This window comes from Arachis hypogaea, chromosome 18, assembly GCF_003086295.3.
Source record: "Arachis hypogaea cultivar Tifrunner chromosome 18, arahy.Tifrunner.gnm2.J5K5, whole genome shotgun sequence".
Classification (NCBI taxonomy): Eukaryota; Viridiplantae; Streptophyta; class Magnoliopsida; order Fabales; family Fabaceae; genus Arachis; species Arachis hypogaea.
The window spans coordinates 117,981,716-118,003,028 of record NC_092053.1 but is presented as its reverse complement, the minus strand read 5'-3'; the positions used below and the strand labels follow the sequence as shown (position 1 = coordinate 118,003,028).

Sequence of the window (21,313 nt, the reverse complement as noted above, 5' to 3'; positions counted from 1 at the left end):
AAGATGAACTATTCCAAAATCAAGACTTAAAACCCTGTCAAAAATGTGTCTGAAACTAAAATTCTCCAACTGGTACATGATGATGAGAATGAGTTTGATGAGATGACAATGATGAGAATGAAGATGATGATGATGATAAATCTACATTTCAATCGTCTAATCCATCCAAATAAAAGTAATGTGTTTAATAATTTTTGTGTATAAAATAATGAGGGATCACGTGAAAATGTGTTGCCTCATTATTTTGTTATTATATCAACAACTGTTGGAGCATCTAACTAGAAATCACAGTCAGTTAATCACAATTAGAAAATGTAACATTTACATACTAGAAAAATTAAAACCTAATTAGAGAAACAAACAGAAACATGTAGCAACCAGTGGTGGTTAGAAAACTTCTTTTCTTTTTTTTTTTACGATTACTAAACCACCTCCAAAACATGTGTCATCAAGTTATTTTGCAACGTTTTAGAGAACAATTGGTATAACCACCATAGAATATCTTGTGGTCATTTCATGGTTGCCAAAAGCGTCGCACAAATTACTCTTTTACAACGGTCTTAACCTGTTGCTATTCGCTTTTTGTGATAGTTACAAAACGCCTTCAAAAGGTGCAATTGCTAGGGTTTTACTTTTAGCTAGCATTGTCATTGTCATTTTTGTTGGATTTTATTCACCATTTAAATTACACGTTAAAATTTGCTAAGAGAAACATATCATATATGTATACAACTATACAAGGCATAAGAAAGTGTTTCTGAGAAGGTGATGGAATTATATTTGGGTTGCATTTGAACAATGTCTTTTGAAACATAGAAAAGTAGATACAAATTTATGGGGTTGTAAAGACAATAATAAAAGTACAATTTTTAATTTCTATCTCAAAATTCATCTGTCTTTTATTTTTGGTCTCAGTATTTCTTTTTTCAAAACGAAAATACATATGCAATTTTAAAGTACATGTGCTAGAACACGAATTGCATCTTTGATGTGTAGCCAAGTTCATTAAGATAACTTGTCATTGTGTTATTCATGGGTTGTGGACCGCACATCAGTATCTACAAAATATAATAATACTTAAATGAACAAGTTATTTTAAATTATGAGTAGCCAATACAAGTCAATAATGTTAAAAAAATGGGGAAAAAAAAAAGAAAGGAGAAGAATGAAAATCCATTCTTATTTGGAAATGCTTTTTTGACAATTATTTTAATTTATATTTGACTTAAAAAATTTCCTGTAAAGTATCTTGGGTAAGTTTTCACAAGCTAATGTCCAGTAATATATTTTAAAAGCATGTATCATAATTTTGAGAATTGGATCGAATCAGTTGATTCAACAAAAAATTATCACCATATTAAGTCGATTTAGATAAGAATCAGTTTTCAATAAATCAGTTAAAGAATCAATTAATTGATCGAATTACTGTGTTTTTTAACAATTAATGGATTAAAAATAATAAAATATAAAAAAATATATATTTTATATATAAATATATTATTTTATTATATCAGTTCAACTTTGTTTAAATTTTGGTTGAATCTTTAAACTTTTGAATTTCTGATTCTACCGATTTAATGATTAATTCGATTTTTAAAATTTTGATTTGTATAGGGGTTATAAAATAACTTATTACAAACTTTATTCAGTGTTTCAAAACTTTCTGAGTAACGTTGCAAATTAAATGTTTAATTTATAAACATACCCATGTGAGTCCATGCAAAGAAGCCTTATGAGTTGGGTCTCCTACAATAGAACCCACATGAGTAACTCTTCACATGAGAGGGCATGTGAAGTTATACAAGTTGTGGAGTTAAGCCCCCTGAAAGTGATCCTTTAAATTGAGTTTGTATTAAAATAATTTTTGAGATTTTAATTACACTAATTATTTTTTTAATATTGACAAAAATATACTATATTAGCCTCTTACAGTGTGATCAATCACTTGATGAAAAAATGATAAAGGATTAACATAATATATTTTGTCAATTTTAAAAATATAATTACTGCAATTAAAATTTTAGAGAATATTTTAATACATATAATTTATTTGAAGAATCGCTTTAAAGCTTAACTCCAAGTTGTGCTTGTAAGTTCAGCATTTTACATGTAATATTATCTAAAAGATTTTGCAACTTTGAATAAAAGTCTATAATTTATTTCACACAACTCCTTGCATATTTGCATGGATGGTGCCAAAACTTTTAAAATTTACCTATCTACACTACCCTACAAAGAGTTGTACCATAGCATTATTTGGTAAATTTTAGAAACCAATTGTCAAAAATGCATTTCCATTCTTCATTGCCACGCTAACTATAAGTTAAATTAAATGTGAATTTATATATCAACCTGGATATCTCTTGCTGGTGCAGGACAATGGGTTTGAATCATATCCTTAGTTATGTACCCAACGCCACCGTTCCACTCATTAGGGGGCTGTCAAGTGTTGGGAAAAAAAAAAAAAAAGCAAATATTTTAATTTTCATTGATAGCAAATGAATCAACATTTAGATATGTTTTTTATTTATTAGTCACTATATTCTTGTTTTAATTTTAAAGGCCTCTCAATTTTTAATATTTATATATATTTATTTTAGGAAGATATTTTTATGTAAAGATGATATTATAATTATTAAATTATATAAAAATAACCATCATAAAATAATAATTTCTATTGAATATTAGCGTTTTGAGTGGAGAAACCAACCTTATTAAGAACATAATAGACTTTGAATTGACTTGGATATTTGCTGGCAAAATTATCTAGTTCTTCCTGCAGTACCAAATAACATAATAGATATCATTCACCAGGGTTCGTTAAAGCAAATCCAATACTTTTTCATCAAATTGAAACGAATGATATTACATAAATTAAAGCTTACAAAATCAGTTATGAACAGCCTAGTCCCACAATATTAATAAAAAGGAAAAGTTTAGGGCAGCAACTTTTGTTGCACTTAACCATCAAAATAAAAGTGAGCGATCTCCCACCATTAGATATAATCTCACACCATTAAAAATACTATTGATGGCCAATTGATGATTACAAAATACTAAAATTACTAGCCCCCTAATATTCCTCTTATAAAAATATATAAATTAAATAAAGTCACATCTGTAATGAATTTTAAAAAATAATATAAAAGAAACAAGCATATTTTAAGTTTTGTGAAAAACTAACTACAAAATTATTAAATTTTGTCAAAAGATATGTGTTAAATTATATTTAGGGTTTGAAAAAGTAGAGGTAAACAACATAATTCCATTCGATTCAATATTATATCTATTATTACAACTCTGATCCAAAACCTTTTAATTAAAAAACTTCTATTTTTGTATGTTTTAAACAACAATTTTGTTAGGTATATAAACCAAAATAGTTATTAGTATAAAATATATGTTAAAATATAAAATATATATTAAAAATAAATTAAATAATATATATATATATATATATATATATATATAATAGTTAATTTTAATATAATTTTAATATATTATGTAATATTAATTATTATAATAATTAATAAATATTAAATAAAATAAATATTAACTATTTTTTGTTAATTTTTTTTATTATCAAATATTTCTATGAGTTGATATATGTTAACCAATATATATGGAAACATAATCATTCTTTTCTAAAGATATGTTAAACACACAGAGTAATTAAGGAAAAACGTATTAACCAGTTACCTTTAACAGAATATCGTCCACCGTCACATTGGCATATAAAAGGGAAATCTTTGTTTTATCCTTGGGGTTTTCTAGAATGGCCCTTGTGATCTAAGACAAAACAAAGTTAATAAAAATGCCTTTTAATTAATAATAGTAATTGAACATATTAAAGTGTCTATACATGAGTTCGCATTACAAGGATCAATGACCTCACTTTTAAATGGTATCTTTGTTAAGAGCAGTTAATAGTAAAAAAGATTGAATTAAGTACATGTAATTTTACTCCGTTTTCATTTTATTAATTTATAAGTTTTTAATCAAGTCCTTAAAGCATATCAATTATATATATTTTGTCCACACTGTTAAAATTTTTAGATAAAAAAGTAATGATATTTTATTTTCAATTGAATTATGTATGTTTAAAACATTACACCTAAAATATAATACATTTATTTTTCATTAGTTTTATTATTGATAAATGAAGATCTTTAAATATTTGGTAAACATACTGTGACATTATTGGAAGCATACTTTGGACTTTATTAATGTCACGATATATTTATCACCAGTTTAAATTCAAAGTATGCCTCTAATAATGTCACTGTATGTTTACCAAATATTTAAAGATCTTCACTTATCAACAATGAGACTGATGAAAAATAAGTGTACTATATCTTAGGTGTAATGTTATGAACATGCATTGTTCAATTGAAAAAATCAACTTATTTTTTATGGGTTATTTTTATTTTTAATATGTTTTGCAATATTAAATTGAAAATAAAATACCATTACTTTTTTTATCTAAAATTTATAAAAATATTAACTTGATGTATTTTACATATCCAACTTAACTATTAGTATTTACTATTCAGTCTATCTTTTCGAACCCTGTACTTTTTGCTATACTTTACCTTATTAATCTAAGGTGATATACTTTTTGCATAAACCTTTTATTTTCAGTTAACTTCTTATTTAATTTTCATCCATCGCTAAAAACGTCAACATAACAATATTAAATGGAATCTTTATAAATGTCTATATTACGAATCCCACATATTTTTAAGATAAGATCAATATTTAGTTTATTATAGTGAGATATTTTTTATCCTATGAATTAGTTTTTAAAATTGAACTGTGTTTATTCAATTTTAATTCTAATATAATATCAGAATCTTAAGTGTAAAACTTTTTTTTTATCTCATAAGATCATTTTTGAAATTGAATTTGGCTTACTTAATTTTAATTTTAATAGTTAGACTTTTAATTTTTCTAGTACCTCACTCAATAAAAAATAGAAAAATTTAATGTTTGCACCATTTTTTATATGTATCTTTATAATATTCTTTTAAAATAATATAAAAGATAAACCTTTTGTCTTATCTTATTTTTTTATCAATCGCGTTTAATACTAAATAAAAATGAAAGAGATATATGCAAAAGTAGTGCATATTTCAATTTTCATTAAAAAAATAAGAATAAATGATCATTTATATTCATAAAAGATGAAAACACTGACATATGTACCCACACTAAATCAAAATTAAACTTGTACTTATATAAGATGTCCTTCGTGTGACAAAAGTACCATATCTTTAGAGTATTAGAATGCTAAGTAGGGTACTTTTGTCATACAGAAGATATCTTGCTTAGATACAAGTCTAATTTTCATATGGATATATATGTCAGCGTTTTCATCTTTCTGGGTATAAATTGTCATTTATTCAAAAAAATAATATATGTACCTGAAACATTGGGGTGATGCCTGTACCTCCAGCAATCATTCCAAATGCCCGAACTTGACCAGGCTTGTAACTGAATCGCCCCTACATGCTCGTGTTTATGTCCATTAATAAACTTCACTTCCATTTTTAATTATATTGAAAATTATTTATATTATATGTTCATCCAAAATCGGAAGTGATTTTATACGCTGTTGAGACTTCAAATTGAATTGGCTTAGGCTCAACAATTTCTTTTTCCGTTTTTCATATATAAATTTTGGATAGAATGGAATTTACCTTTGAAATTTCGTTCTTCTGTAGTCTATCCTCTATTTTTGCAGGTACACAATCTATGATGTGTTTTTAGTTATGTTTTTTAAAAGAGTAATATTAGGGAGTTAATTTTCTTTCGGTTAATATCAATTATTTTTTTTAAAAAAATTATTTTATTTATTTTAAATTATAGATCATAAAATAAAAAAATTTTAATTATAAATATTAAATTATAGATTATAAATCTTAATTTTTTATAAAAATAAAAAATTTTATAATTAAAAAAATTGACTAATGTTGATTAACTAAAAATTACTTTTTTTACTATATATATATATTTTTTATAAAATTACCTTATTTAACGCGTTTTATTATTGAGACAGAATCTTTTTTTTTTCTTTGTAAATATATAAGTTTGGAACAAGAATTTAACAAAAGATTTTTTTTAGCACTATTTATTATTTGATAATGTTAGAGACTCAAATTAGATGTTAAAAGTTTAGAGAACAAACTGTATATGGCAACTACTCCTATGAAGATGCCAAAAACATCTTCTCATGATGATCCTTGTTTAAAAAGTGTAACTTATTTGTTTAGCAACACTTTAAATAAAGGTAACACTTTTACTTCAAATAAAAATCAAGCCCTACAATTTATTATCCAATGGTCAAAATGAAATATCTTCAAATCATAAAATCTTCATTGGAGTAGCCACCACTGCATATAAGTCATATATAGTTTTGAAATAAATTGTGTATTATTTCCATAAATTTGAATTTTGGATAAGGGAAATAGGGAATTGAATATATAGTACCTTGGGGCCCTTCACAGCCAACTTGTCTCCAACTTTCATTTCTCTAAAATGGTGCGACATCTTTCCATTTGGGTACATCTGCTTGCATTTCATGGTCATCTTTATTAATAAATAACACAAGCAAGCAAAGTTCGTAAAAACGTATAAAGTTGAAAAAGACGGATCCATGCACATATATCCTTTTGCATAACAAAAGAACCATTTAATTTCTGCAACTCTTCCAAATAACTTCCAACAATTTATCAATGCTCCTAGTGTTTGTTTTCACTTAGTTAACTTTTAAAGTGGTCTCTTAGATTAACTATATTTATTAAAATAATTATTAAATCAAATTTTAATTATATTAATTATGTCTTTAAAATTTGTAAAATGTACTACATTAATTTCTAACCCTAAAACAAGTCACTTAATAAAGAGAGTGGAGAGATTAATATAATATATTTTTACTAATTTTAAAGAAATAATTAATACAATTAGAATCTGAAAAATTATTTTAATAAAGACAATTAATGTGATGGAACATTTTAGACTGCTTTTAGTTTGCATTTTTATTTTTAGTATTTTCTGTTTTTTGAATTTTATGAAAAAAAAACATAATAAATTCATATTTTCTGTTTTTTACTTCCTGTTTTTATTTTTTCTTTTACAAAATTTAAAGAATAAAAAACACTGAAAATGCAAACTAAATACACCCTTAAAATTTAACCTTATTTTCACTCATTACACTGTCTGTCCGTACGAGATATCATGTAATGAGTTTACGAGAGAAGAGTTGTTAATTTGAGTTTATAGATATAGAAAAATCGATTGGAGAATTGGTCCACAGAAATCTTACCTTAACAACTAATTCAAAGTAGCCAACATCCGAATCCAACGTGACTGGAGTGTATGATTTCATAACCTCCGCTCCGCTGCTATCGCTTCCCCTGGGTTTTAACATTCATCAGTATGTGTATATATATAATATCTTAGAATCGTGTTAAATAACCAATACTTTCGTAATAACATGTAGTTAACTTGTTCACCAAAAAAAAAAAATGTAGTTAACTTAAAGAGGAAAAAAAAAAAAAAACAGAAACACCAAGTATACTACTACTCTATCTCTTTCATAGTAATTACTAATTATTACAAAAATATTATTTATACATCTAGGAGTATATAATTAAATAAGTCCTTAAAAAATTGTGTCGGATTTTTCATTCCAAAAAAAAAATTGTTACGTAGAGATTCTTTAACTTTATAAAGGTAAGATATATAAATTGTTTTTCACATTTTTAGGATTTATTTATCCAAATAAAAATAATAGATTTGACTAAAATAGAGATTTATATATCTTATTTTTATAAAATTTAGTGATTTTAATAATAATTTTTTTTTGTGAACGAAAACGTTTTGAAGTGAAATTTCTTAAAAATTTATTTACGTATATAGTCAATATTTAGTAACTAATTTAAATTTTTTATTTTAAAACAAAAATAAGTTGAAGAAAACATTTGATAGGTATGACAAAAGTTGGTGGAACAAGTTAATTAAAATATGAAGCTAAAGCAAGATGAGTGACATTGATATTGTTATACAAACCTGGCAAGAATATTTTTTCCGACTGGAAGGCCCAACACCGATGTAGGAGTTGGAAGGGCGAATTTGAATCTTGCTGCGTTGTGGCTGAGTTGGGTCTTCTTTATAAGTTCAAATTCTTTGAAGTTGTTGGGGTCCAGGCATTCTAGAAGAAAACAAATACACATATATTAGAACTCTCACTTTTCTTAGTTTACTCATATTTTTAAACATTTGGAAGTATTATTGTATTATTATCGTTTCTTTATTTTAAGACATTCTAAAAGAAAAGGGTCATATGAACATATTTAAAAGCTATGTTATGGATACTATCACACACAGATAAGGCGCAAATAAAATTATTATTATTATTATTAATCTGAAAGAGGCGCAAGAGAAGAGAAATATAGTTAGGTGTTGAGGGTTTTACATACATTTAATTTTCTATGTTCAGAAAAGAAAAAAATCTTTAAAAAATGAAAGAAATAAATCACCAACTTTGTTGTTAGCTAAAAATATTATAAATTGATAAGATTTTTAGATAATTTATAAATTTGAGGGATTTTTTACCATTGAACTAATTTTTTAGGTTGAATTAAATCTATCTAATTTAAATTTTAATATGGTATCAGAATCTATTCGATCTAATATTATTAGATTATTCACCTATAAATATTCACGTTTCAAATAATCATTTCTAAATTCATAACTCTTAAGTATAGGATTTTTAGATAGTTTATAAGTAATTTTTTTGGATTGAGATGGGTTTGTCTAATATCAATTTTAATAAAAGAAAATAAACTTGTTTAAATTAAAGACTTAACAGTAAAAATAAAATCTAGGTAAAATAGTAACATACTTTTGGGAACTTTGGTTAACCGATGATAAAAATAAGCAGCGGTGAGACCAACGGCGACAAGAGCAACCGCACCACCTAGCAGCTCCGGGTGCAGGTTCTCAGCAAAGTAACGAAGATGCCTCAAATCGAATTTGGTAAAACGAAATGACATTTTGAGTAATGGTAGTTCCAACATTTTGCAAGAGAATTGGGAAATGATTAACAGCTTAATTTATATATGTGTGTATGTGCATATGCGCCAGTTATATATATCATCATCAAGAAACAACCTTTTATTATGTTCATAAATGATTGGTTCTTTTCTTCTCTCTTTGTATGCTTGCATTGTTCTCAACAAAATGAAGCAAAGAATATCCCCAAACTTGTTTCGGAGGACATAATGTTCTGTACTTTTATTACGGATGCTTCAGCAACAAGCACGCGGCAAAAAATTAAAAATCGTTACATAATAATTTAGTTAAATATATTAAATTATTTAATAATTTTAATTAATAATTTTATATGAAGACTTCAATTATTATTATTATTATTATTATTATTATTATTATTATTATTATTATTAGTTGATTAGACTATATACATGTTATATGAAATCTCCGTCCAAGTTTGAAGTCGATCCTCTGTGAAAGAATGCAGATGAGTCGGAATACCATGATTGGTTGGGTGCGTGTGGGGTATTATTGCTGAATTGATGAAATTTAGACAAACAATCGAGAAGTTTAAATAAATAGGTGTGTGGTTGTTTAATATATAACTTTTTGTAAACAACTTAGCTAGATATTCAACAAAAATTTAGTTAATAATAAATTAATAAATATTTTTAAACGATATTTTATATTAATTAATTGTTATTAATTAATAATTATTTAAATTTCATTTTTCTAAAAATATAAAACTAATAATTATTAACTATTACCCTTTTATATTGTATCATTCTACACAACTTGAATAGACAACTTGATTACACTCAATAATACACAAATCCTTTCTCCAGTTTAATTTCTCTTGTTTTTAACATGGTATCAGAGCCATGATATCCTCCTTGAAGAGGATAGGTTATTTTCCTTGCGGTGAAATCACCGTAGTTTTTGCATTTTTTTTCTATGCCATTTTGATGCTTTTTTACCTCACCGACTAGCCTATTTTCTCTGTCTTGTGTTTTTTTCGAGTCGAATGATCAAACACCATTGTCATCCATTGCTTACCTATTATCATGAAGAAATTATATAATTTTCGCTCTCTTTCGACAATTCCGTCTGCGTTCTCTCGTGGCAGTTCCGTCTGCGTTCTCTCGTGGTAGTTTCGTTTGTGTTCTCTCGTGGCAGTTCCGTCTGCGTTTTCTCATGGCAGTTTCGTCTGCGTTTTCTCGTGCCAGTTCCGTCAGCGTTTCGTCTGTATTTCCTTGTGGCAGTTCTGTCTGCGTTTCTTTCCGGCAGTTTTGTCTGCACTTCCTTCAGAAAGCGGCAGTTCTGTCTACGCTCTTCCTTCAGACTAGCGGCAGTTCCCTCTGCGCTTCCTTCCGGCAGTTCCATCTGCACTTTTTTCAGACAGCGGCAGTTTCATCTGCGCTTCCTTCCGGCAGTTCCATCTGCACCCGCGACAGTTCCGTCTGCATTCGTTCTATTAGTTTATGCATTTTTTTTTATTTCGTTATAAATTCCAAACTCAAGTTGTCACTTGAGTTTGAGGGGGATGTTAGAATATAATTAAGATCAATTAGAATTATTTAGTATATCTGAATATTTATTATAGAATATTATGTTTTTATTATTACGATTCTCTTAGTACCTATAAATACCCTTTTATATTGTATCATTCTACACAACTTGAATAGACAACTTGATTACACTCAATAATACACAAATTCTTCCTCCAGTTTAATTTCTCTTGTTTCTAACAACTATAATGGTTTAAAATTGATTAATTAAAAATTATTTATTTATATTTGTTTTTTTTAAAATATGAATAATTATGTCGGCTAATAAGTTTATATATATTCCGTTAATGATTGTTATAACTAGATTTCAGTATTGGATAGGACAGATTTTGGTAAAATTCTGTGTTCTTGTTTGATATTAACGATTATGGAATTTCTGTTTTTATTTTTGGTACTAACATTGTCTTTTAAATAATTTTGAGTGAACGTTCTAAGTTATAAGTAGAACGAGTTTTAAAAGAATAATTTTATTAACCAATAATATTATATGTACACTAAATATTATTATTTTAAGATAGTATTAACTTCTAGTAATTTATACTCATATTTAAAAATATTTATAAATATAAAATATATAATTTATACTTATATTTATTAAAATTTATATATAAATTTAACACAATTTATATCTATATTTATCAGAATTTATACGAATAAATTAATAAAATTTACAATAATACTCCACCTCTATATAAAATACTTATCCGAGTCATCCAAGTAGTTTTCGTTAATGCGCCTCTCTCCTTCTCCAAGTTACGTGAAATATATGTGCGCCCCTCTCTCCCTCCATCAACGTAACAGATAAACCTCTTCTTTAACGTAAACATTCTTCTTCCTCTTCTCTTTTTCAACGTTAACGATTTGCATTGTAATTTTCAGATCTGCAATCTCTGCTGCTCGTCGTTTTTCTTCTTTTTTCTTTTCTTTTGCTCGTTGTTCTTCTCTGCTGCTCATCCTTCTTCTTCCTATTCTTCTTCGTTTTCTTTTTCGATTTTGTGGATTTATCTTCTTCGTTTTCAGATTTCAACATTCTATCAAAACAATGAATAATTCAACTTCAAATCAGTTGATGAGAGCGTTTTGGATTATTCTTCTGAAATGAATCAAGCGGACATGGTTTGGATTTTTTTAATCGAATTGAATGGAATGCGATTGTTAAATTGAATTGAATTGAATGTACGAATATGTTCTGAATTGAATTGATAATCTCTCAATTGTAGACACATGTGTTTTGAATTTATATAATAGATAATGTTTCGTTCATTTAGTACTATACAATTGTTTCACCATAATAACGTGTTCGGTTCATTCTGCAGAAAGCTGTTTGAATTTGATTTTATATAATGGATAATGTTCCGTTCATTTATTACTATACAATTGTTTCACCATGATAACATGTTCAGTTCATTATGCAGAAAGCTATTTGAATTTGATTTTATATAATAGATAATGTTCCATTCATTTAGTACTATACAATTATTTCATCATAATGACGTGTTCAGTTCATTATGCAAAAAGCTATTTATTGCAAATATATATCTTTTCTCCCAAGTCTCCATTACAAGTGATCCACTAGTTTATTGCAAATAATCTCTGTTAAATGCACACAAGGATCAAGCGCGTCAAAATAATTAGTTTCTATGAGTTGCACCACGTTATTCTCATTGAATTTTGTTGTGTTGCTATTCTTTTCCAAGCTTCCCAATAAGTAAAATTCTTTAACATCACCAGATGAAATATTAAAGGCACGGTCTTTTGTGTTAGATTCATAAATTTATTTCTCTCAAAGTCCATCCAAGCACTCTTTTAGATTTTTTGAATCGAATTGAATGGAATACAATTGTTAAATTGAATTGAATGAACGCAGGTGTTTTGAATTGAATTGAATTGATAATCTCTAAATTATAGACACATGTATTTTGAATTTGAATTTATATAATGGATAATGTTCCGTTCATTTAGTACTATACAGTTGATTCAACTCAATAACGTCTTCAGTTCATTATGCAGAAAGCTGTTTTGAATTTAATTTTATATAATGGATAATGTTTCGTTTGTAACACCCTAACTTTTAGCACGTCATGATCGTACCAAAAGTAAGGCGTTACTAACTCGTTTTCCTTATTAACTATTTAATATTGAGCCTTTAGTTCGATGCCGCATTTTAATTTTTAAGAAAATGCCTGAAAATTTTATTTTTATTAATTAAAATCATGTATTAAAGATCACCAAATAATATTAATCACATAGTTATTACTAATAATAAATGACATAAAACATATTCAATATAAAACATGAATACATTACCTATCCCTCTGGGTAAAATAAAATCTTAATCATTAAAGGCAAGGGAACTCTATGAAAACAAATTAACTTTTAAACACTTCCAACTATTCGTCCGCGGTCTCATACTGAGTCTTCGAACCTGTGTCACTGAAAGGGTGGAAGATTTTGGGGTGAGAACAAACCACACGTTCCCAGTAGGGAATGGAAATGCCATAAAAGTAAAGAAACAAAATACAAATAATTAACTTGTATCCCAAAAAATGTTCTCTTTATTAAACCCTAAAAATTCCTCCTAAGCCTTACTTAAAACCGTTTAAGTCCCCTTCTTTAAATCACATTACTAAGTTTGCAGCATAACAAAATAACCAATTAAGCACACAAGCAAGTCACCAAGGCAAACGACACAAGCAAACAACACAATCATAGAGAAAATACAACAAGCTAAATACAACTAAATGCAAATGTACAAATAGTATGATGCATGCCTGTTCCTAGCGCAGGCCATCACTACACCAGGCACAGAGCATAGCGGCAAATAATTGGGGGACCTCACACCTCGCCACTGCAAAACAAGCTGCAGAAGCAGGACTCCTTTGCATGCCGCAACATCAGCGGCGATCGCATCACAAAACGCCGCCAGGTGAGGATCTAATCTTAAATCAATTTTTGTTTTACCCCTTTTTTTCTTATAACCTTGAATTGATTCCCCCCAAATTTGCAGAAACCTGCGAAGAGTCCTTGGTAGCCCGCAAAACACTGCCATTACTGCTCTTCCGCGCCACTGCTACCGATCCATCGCCCTCCCTCCCCAGTCGAGCGTTCCCCTCTCATCCACAGTTCCTGAAACCCATACTCCCTCATCCAAGGTGTGCGAAATCCCTCACCTCTGCGTTACCCTGCTCCGCCGTGTGGATTGTCGAGTCACGCAGCTGCCATCCGTGCTGCTCTCACCATCGTTGAAGTTGAGCATCTCCTCGATCGCGCGTGAAACCGTCACACCGTTCTCCACCGTGCGCCAATCTGACCTATCGCGGCCTCTCCCCTTTGACTGGTTTGTTCTTCCACACTAATCTTTCCTTCTTGTTTTCATTATTGGTTCAGAATTTTGAGCAAGAATTTGTTTATATCTTCTATTAATTGGGGTTAATTACTGCTGTTTAGAGTTAGGGATTTGATTCATGTGACTTGATTCACTATGGGCAAGCTCAGTTGGCTAATCCTTATTCTGTTTTTGTCATTATTTTAACTATTTGGACACGTGAGAGTTGATTAGCTAGATAGCTAATTGAGTTAGATTAACCAACAGATTGTAATTTTATGTTTTAAAATATAATTTTAATTAGAGTAATCATACATCTGTGTATGATCAGCAAGAATGAATTGCTCAAGGTTGACCGGTTCGAGTCATCAATAAAGCATGTCTTAATCTCATCCAATTGAATTAATTTTTAAAGATCCTGTGATTCTCAATCGATTGTTCATTTTTGCTTGTTTTCTCCCATTTTTCTTACGATCGATCATCCATTTTCCTCTTCTTTCTTAAACCGGCTTTAGTTAGTAGAATTTGAAGGGCAATCATGTGAGTTGAAATGAATCAATCAAGCGTTAGTACGAGTTAAAAGAGAACTCTATTAGCCTCTAAACCCACACTGAACCCCTCCCTATGCATGTTTCTTTTAAGGTGAAGATTCTTAGACTAATCTAGTTACAAGGTTTTGGATGAATCTTAATAAACAGAGGCCAAATGGTTGTTATCATTTCCTCTTTTTTGGTCTCTTTTATACATGATCTCTACTTTTAAGTTTACCAGTTAACCCTTTAAATTAATTTTCCTTTTCAGATAATTCATGAACATTAAACAAGCTTTATACATTCCCGACTACCCCTAACAATACCATAATTCACTAGGGTAAAATCTCTCGAGATGATCACCTAACTAAGGTTTTGATTCATTTCTGTACCAACTAAAGAAAACTTGTGTAGAGAGTGTTACTTGTTTTATACATAGGTAAGATAATCTAATTAAACTAGACCAGATTAATAGGTCTACAAGGTGAGAATAATGCAGACTGTGGTTTAAAAGATACATGCATTTGGTTTTTGGAGATTAAAAAAAAAGATGTATATTCTCATTATCTAGTAACATATAATCTTAGCCATAGTCAAATAGGTAAGGACATAATCAAACAATAGAACTGTTAATTAGTGAAATACACTAAAGCACCTAAGTTTCCAAAATAAAAAAATGATTTGGTCATGGATTGTGCTTTCCATTTTTGGAACTGGAATCGTTAAACAAGATGGATTTAGGTGCGTGTATAGATTAAAACAAACAAACGCTAAGGTGTTCATGCTGATCTCCATTATGTTCTTTGTATGCTACTAGCATCTATGATCTGCTTCGGAGCTTTGACAGTTGAACATTGGTATTTTTATTTTTCATATGCTGTGTTGCTGGTCGGGTATTTGTGCTTGACACCTTGGTATTTTTTTTTAGAACAAATTTGTTCAAAAAATTTACATCTGATAACTTTGATCCATCCAAATGGCTTTGATGGAACAATTTTAAATTTGCTTGCTTAGTTGAATCTCTTTGAAGCTTGTACATATCATTTAATAATTTTTATTTCTCCTTGCTGCTTAGTTCCTAAGAAGGCTGCATTATTAGAGTATTTCGTTTATTGTGCCCAGTTCATTAAATTTATGAAAGCCCATTGATTGGATTTTCTGTATATTGTAAACCTAGTTCTATTCCATGTTTTGCAGCATTCATACATGTTATCATCTGGTTGATGAATGAAATGTTAAAATCAAGAGGAGTTTCTAAGTTCTAAGAAACATATAAACACGTGACTCTTTATCCCATTTTCTATTTGTCTGATTGGTAACTGTTATGATCAACCAAATGATACAGAATATAGAAGTTGCATTTGTATTATTATTTATGTGAAATTAAAAAATAGCACTAAATTAATTTGTGCAGCTAGCTAGCTTTGCTGGATTAGGTATTAATTATTGGTAAAGAAATTATTGTACAGAAGGGAGGATTTCTCTACCTTTAAAAGTATAAATAATAATGGAGTTATTATAGACTTTGCGTGTTTCATTGCAAATGAAGCCAAAATTATTTAAGAACTCAGTTATATGCTTGATTACTATTACGTTAATTAGTATTGTTATAGCATCCTCCTCCCATGGCTCATATCCAAACAAGGGTACCCCAATAATTCACTGTACTATGTCCATTTGTAACAAGTTCTGGTTCTATACATTCATAGCCCTTCCATTTTTTCTGTCATTTCTCATAATTCAAATTTTTAAGTTTTAATTTTCTTTTTCGTCTTCCTTTTTTTCTAAGTAAAGAAAATATTGGATTTTTTTTAGTCGATCCTTGGAATTTGGAATCCACAACTTAGATTTATCAGTAAATAAATATATAATTTTCATTTTTACTATTATTATTCCTCTCCACTGAATAAATAATGAAAAAAATTATATATTATCTATGTGTTGAGAAGAAGAACAATGAATACAAAGTAGTTGAGTAATAGTTTTTCTCTTTCTTTTTTTTTTCTGTTGGGGTTATAACTTATGAAGAAAAGTATATTTCACATGCTAGCATTTTTTATTCCTTTTTATTTTATCTGACTCTTCTTACCCTGCCATTTTAATTTGCAGTTTTTTTTGTTCTTTTTTTACTGAACCAATTATTTGTACTTACACGGTAAAAGACAGGACAGGGAAACTATAATACGACTCCATTAAGCATATCTAAAATAATATATCTACAATTTCAAGAATCTATTCCCTATCTGTAATAATTGTTTTCCTATATGTTTTGTTTTAATTGTTTTCTAAATCTAACTTTCAATCCTGTGTTCTTTTTCATTTTTTAAGATATCTTGAAGATTCTATTCTTTGTACATTATGATTGTTTAGTTATATTTGTTGTTTTAACTATTTTTTAATTTTAACATTTATTCTTGTGTTTTTTTTTCATTTTTTTAAGGAAGCTTTTCTTTATCTTTTTATTTTTTGGACTTGGAACCAGCTATTCTTTCTACCAGTAGTTTTTTAGAAAGCATAGAATTTTGCAATGAGTAAGCCTCCTCCCCGATACCTATTGTGTGCTATTTGTTATCTGGGATGCTAGAAACCTTGTTTCTGTTTCCGTTTTGAGTTATTCTGTCGCTCCCTATATGGTTTTGATTGAAATAAACTGTTGAGTTTAACTCATATATTAGTTTTCCATTTCATAATTGTGATAAACTGTGATTGGTTCTTCTGACACAACCCTTTTTGTATTAATTTTTTTTAGTTTTATGTCCTTATTTACTGTTTATTCATCCTGTTAATGCCATTTCATTAAAGGCAATATTGATAAGAGTTGGATTAAAAAGCCACGAGGTAGTGCAGAATATAGGGATGATATGTGTAATACCCTAATTATCCTAGGCCTTACCTCGCATCGTAAAGCAAAGGTTAATCAAAGGTTACGATAATTCTAAAGCTTATACATATAATATAGAAAGAAGTAATATATTCTAGAAGCCCGATGAATGATACAACTCAAAAACAGGAATTGAAAAGCGCAAAATGTACACACGAAGCTACTAAATTAAAGCACAAGATATAGATATGATATAACAAAATATTAGAGTATAATAGTATAAATATCTAGCCACGACTCACGGAGTTTAAGCCGGCTAGCTATATATAGACAATACAGAATTCTGAAAGTTAAAACAGCTTATACAAGTTTTTCTCTCAAAGTAAGTCTCTAGGCAAAGGTAAATACAAAGTGAGAGATATAAACAAAATAAACAAAAGACTTCAAAATATATCCAGGATCCTCCGCTCTGTCACCATCGAAACAACTCACCGAGGTGGGTTGCGACCTACATCTGAAAAATAACAACAGAATATGACATGATAACCGAAGGTTCTCAGTATGGTAACAGTGCCCAGTGATGTAAGATATAAGACTCCAGGATGCCAGAGGCAATCCTAGAACTTCATATCCATCATAAGATTCATCTTAAGGCATAACTAAAACAGTAAAGCATAACTTAAAACTTAACATAATAAAAGGGTAATCTAACTTAGTGGATTCTCTAACTAACAACTCTCTGCTATCCCACAGCCTTCACCAACCTATCCTCGATCCCATTGTCACCGCCTTCCGAGCCTCCTCAATCCCAGTAGAAAACACAATTAATTGTAATGCAAGTAAAACACAAGTATAGGCATATATATCAATAAATTCAAATAGGCAATTAGACATGTTATACAAATAGGCAAGCAATTACAAGTCGGCAAAGCATACAAACAAATAGAAGATGCACATGATGAATGCCTGTCCTATTGGCTGTGATATCACATTGTCGGTTCAACTGCTAACCCAACACATCTCCATAGAGATGTCGCCCTTCGGGATCATAATTGGGAACCCCGAGATATGGTGCTCGAATCACCATCCAGGATTTTGTGCCTGCACACTTTAGTGATCTGAAGGGATGCGAGCGGGATACTCTTGCCATGGACCTCAAATCTCAACGCAAGCGGGACAAACCACCATCCTTACGCCGCCGCCGCTACCTCGACAGGCGGGATCCAACCACCGTCCCTGCCGGGCGCATAGCATCTCAACAATCTCAATATAAAACAGTAATACAGTGGTTTTTAGAAAACATTTTCAGTATATCAATGATTCATCATTGTAATTTCGAGTCCTCGACTCATCTCAACCACAGCCAATTCAACATTTCCATTCCGAACTCGTTAGTTCATCAGTTTCTCAATTCATATACCATTCTTCCTTCTCACTCCACCAAAGTCATCCTCAGTACACCAGAAACCTAAGCCTCCGTTCTCTAACTTTGCAATGTAGTACCAAACTAAATCTCCTAGGACCTTTTCCCATGTTTTGATACCCAAAAAAAATAAGCCAAAGAGTCTTAAATAGGTGTCACAGAAGGTTACAAGCTTGTTTGGAAGGTGAAATAGTTAAAAACAAAGTTTTAGTTGAAAAACAGGGCATGTGCGTACGCACAGGGGTGTGCGTGCGCACGCCCAAGGAGATTTTCAAAAAGTGTGCGTACGCATAGAGGTGTAAGTATGCACAAGTGCAAAATTTTATAATTCTGTTCGCTCGCACAAGTCGTGCGAATGCTTTCAACAGAATGCACTTTCCAACGTGTACGTGCGCACAGGGTTGTGCGTGCGCATAGCTTGCAGAACTTCGTTGGTTGTGTGTGCGCACAGAGCGTGCTAGCTCTCCCATCAGTAAGCCTTCCCCTGTGTGTGCGTACGCACAAGGCTGTGTGTGCGAACAGGTTCAAAATCTCACAGGGGTGTGCGTACGCACACAAACCAGAAATCATAAAATTCTGCAACATTGCAGAATTCAGATTTTGACACCAAACTTTCAACAATCATATCTTCTTCTACCAAATTCGGATTTCCACAAAATTTAAACCATTTTAAAGCTTGTTCAATTATCTTTCATTTGATATAAAGTGCATTGAATTTCAAATACGGTAGCTCAAGATATGATTCATTAAAGTTCATCAAAATTTCAGTTTTACCAAAAGTTCACAATTTTCTCAATTTTCCAATTTCACAACAAAAACTAAACCACCATCTCATCAAACTCCCAAAATACATCAAAGTCACATTTTTCATACCTCAATTCACCACTAAACCTCATGCAATAATCAATCCCCATTATCAAATACATAACAATACATTCATATCTCAACCAACACATTAATTCAATTATCTTTCCAACATTACCAATATTCATCATAATCAATTTCAAATCTCTAAATCTCCAATACCATACTATCAATACTAACATTTCAATTCATCAACATCCCAAATCCTCAAATCATCATACAATAATTCCAACAACCAATTTTATTCAATCTTATCCTATGGGTCACTAGCCTAAGTATCCAGAAATATTATATATTACATAGAGGAAACTGAAACCATACCTTGGCCGATTCTGAATATGTACCAAAACACCAAATTGAGTGAAATACGAGCTTCCAACCACAACCAAGTCACCAACCAACTCCAACAAGCATCAACAATCACCAACAAGCCATCAACTCAATTCCAAAGGCTTCCAAACTCACAATAATCAAGCTATATACACACAAATTATAACTAATCAATCTAGGGTTCATCATAATTAGAATTTTAAAGGGTGAAGAACAACTCACCTTACCCAACATTTTTAGAAGTAAAGCCCACTAGAAATCAAGTGCTAGAGTGTACCTAAACACCAAAAATCACAAAATTTCACTCAACACAAAGCCCTAAAATTTCGAAATTTTGGAAGGAAGAATTGAGAAGGATTTCGTGATCTTCTTACTAATTTCTTAGGTAAATTTTGTAGAGCTCTTCGCAAGGATCGCGTGACCGCAAACGGTGCGACGATCAGAGCTCCGTAGCTCAAGTTATGAGCTTCAGAAGATGATGATGAATAGTGCTTCTTCTCTCTTCTCCCTCTTTTGCTTTCAGCTGGTGTCTGTGTTGGGTTTAAGTGTTGTGTGCTGAATTGGCCTTTAATGAGAGTATATATATGTTGAGCTTGGGCCCAACTTGGGTCCGGTCCAATCCATTAACGTTTTTAACCCGTTTGGTCCAACTTTGGGCCAAACCTTTAAAATTAACGCCCGGTTTTCTAATTTAAATATTTTCCTAAGGTTTTCGACTGTTTTTAATTTTTCTCACACAGTACCGAACAGACTTAAACCGGTTCGACCGATTCGGCTGCCGGTTTGCAGTTTTTTCTCAGTTTTTCGCAAAAAATACATTTTCTGACTCAGAAAAATCTACTGAGTCCAAAAATCATATTTAAATCTTCAAATTCTCATTCTAAATTTTTGGATCCTATTTTGGGCAAAATTAATTATTTACTTAAGCGGTTAATTAGTTGCGGTTCTTACAGTTTGAATAGATTCCTTGACTTTGCATTTACCAATGCATCATCTGATGGGATGATACATTGCCCATGTCCGTTCTGTGGGTTCTGATTTTTCCAAACTAGAGAGGATGCGTACGATCATCTTCTGATGAAATCCTTTCCCCCTAACTATACTTTTTGGTTACATCACGGGGAGAGAATCGTAGATGAGAGCTCCAGCGGTAGAGAAGAATCAGAATCCACTAGAAACTCAGTAGATCAACTGCGTAACATGGTCCACGAGGCATTCAACTTCCCGGGATAGTCGGGTGAAGATGAAGACTCGATGAATGAACATTTGGGAGACGGTGTGGAAGGGTTGCTGTACTTATCTGACAAACCTAGCCACGAGGCTCGTGCCCTTCATGACTTGCTTGAAGATGGCGAGCAAGAATTATTTCCGGGATGCTCAAGATTCTTGAAGTTGTCC

The 21,313-nt window shown here is 30.3% G+C and overlaps 1 protein-coding gene across 1 annotated transcript; it reads right to left on the bottom strand.

The window, feature by feature from the left end:
• Positions 1-755: 755 nt before the first annotated feature.
• LOC112768966 (NADH--cytochrome b5 reductase 1) lies at positions 756-9,194 on the bottom strand. Its single transcript, XM_025813351.3, has 9 exons — positions 8,906-9,194; positions 8,071-8,212; positions 7,325-7,415; positions 6,490-6,567; positions 5,424-5,504; positions 3,700-3,789; positions 2,711-2,776; positions 2,353-2,439; positions 756-1,058 (listed from the first exon to the last, which is right to left on the bottom strand). Exons 1-9 carry the CDS (start codon positions 9,078-9,080, stop codon positions 966-968), a joined length of 903 nt encoding a protein of 300 aa, XP_025669136.1. The 5' UTR covers positions 9,081-9,194; the 3' UTR covers positions 756-965.
• Between the last annotated feature and the right edge of the window lie 12,119 nt (positions 9,195-21,313).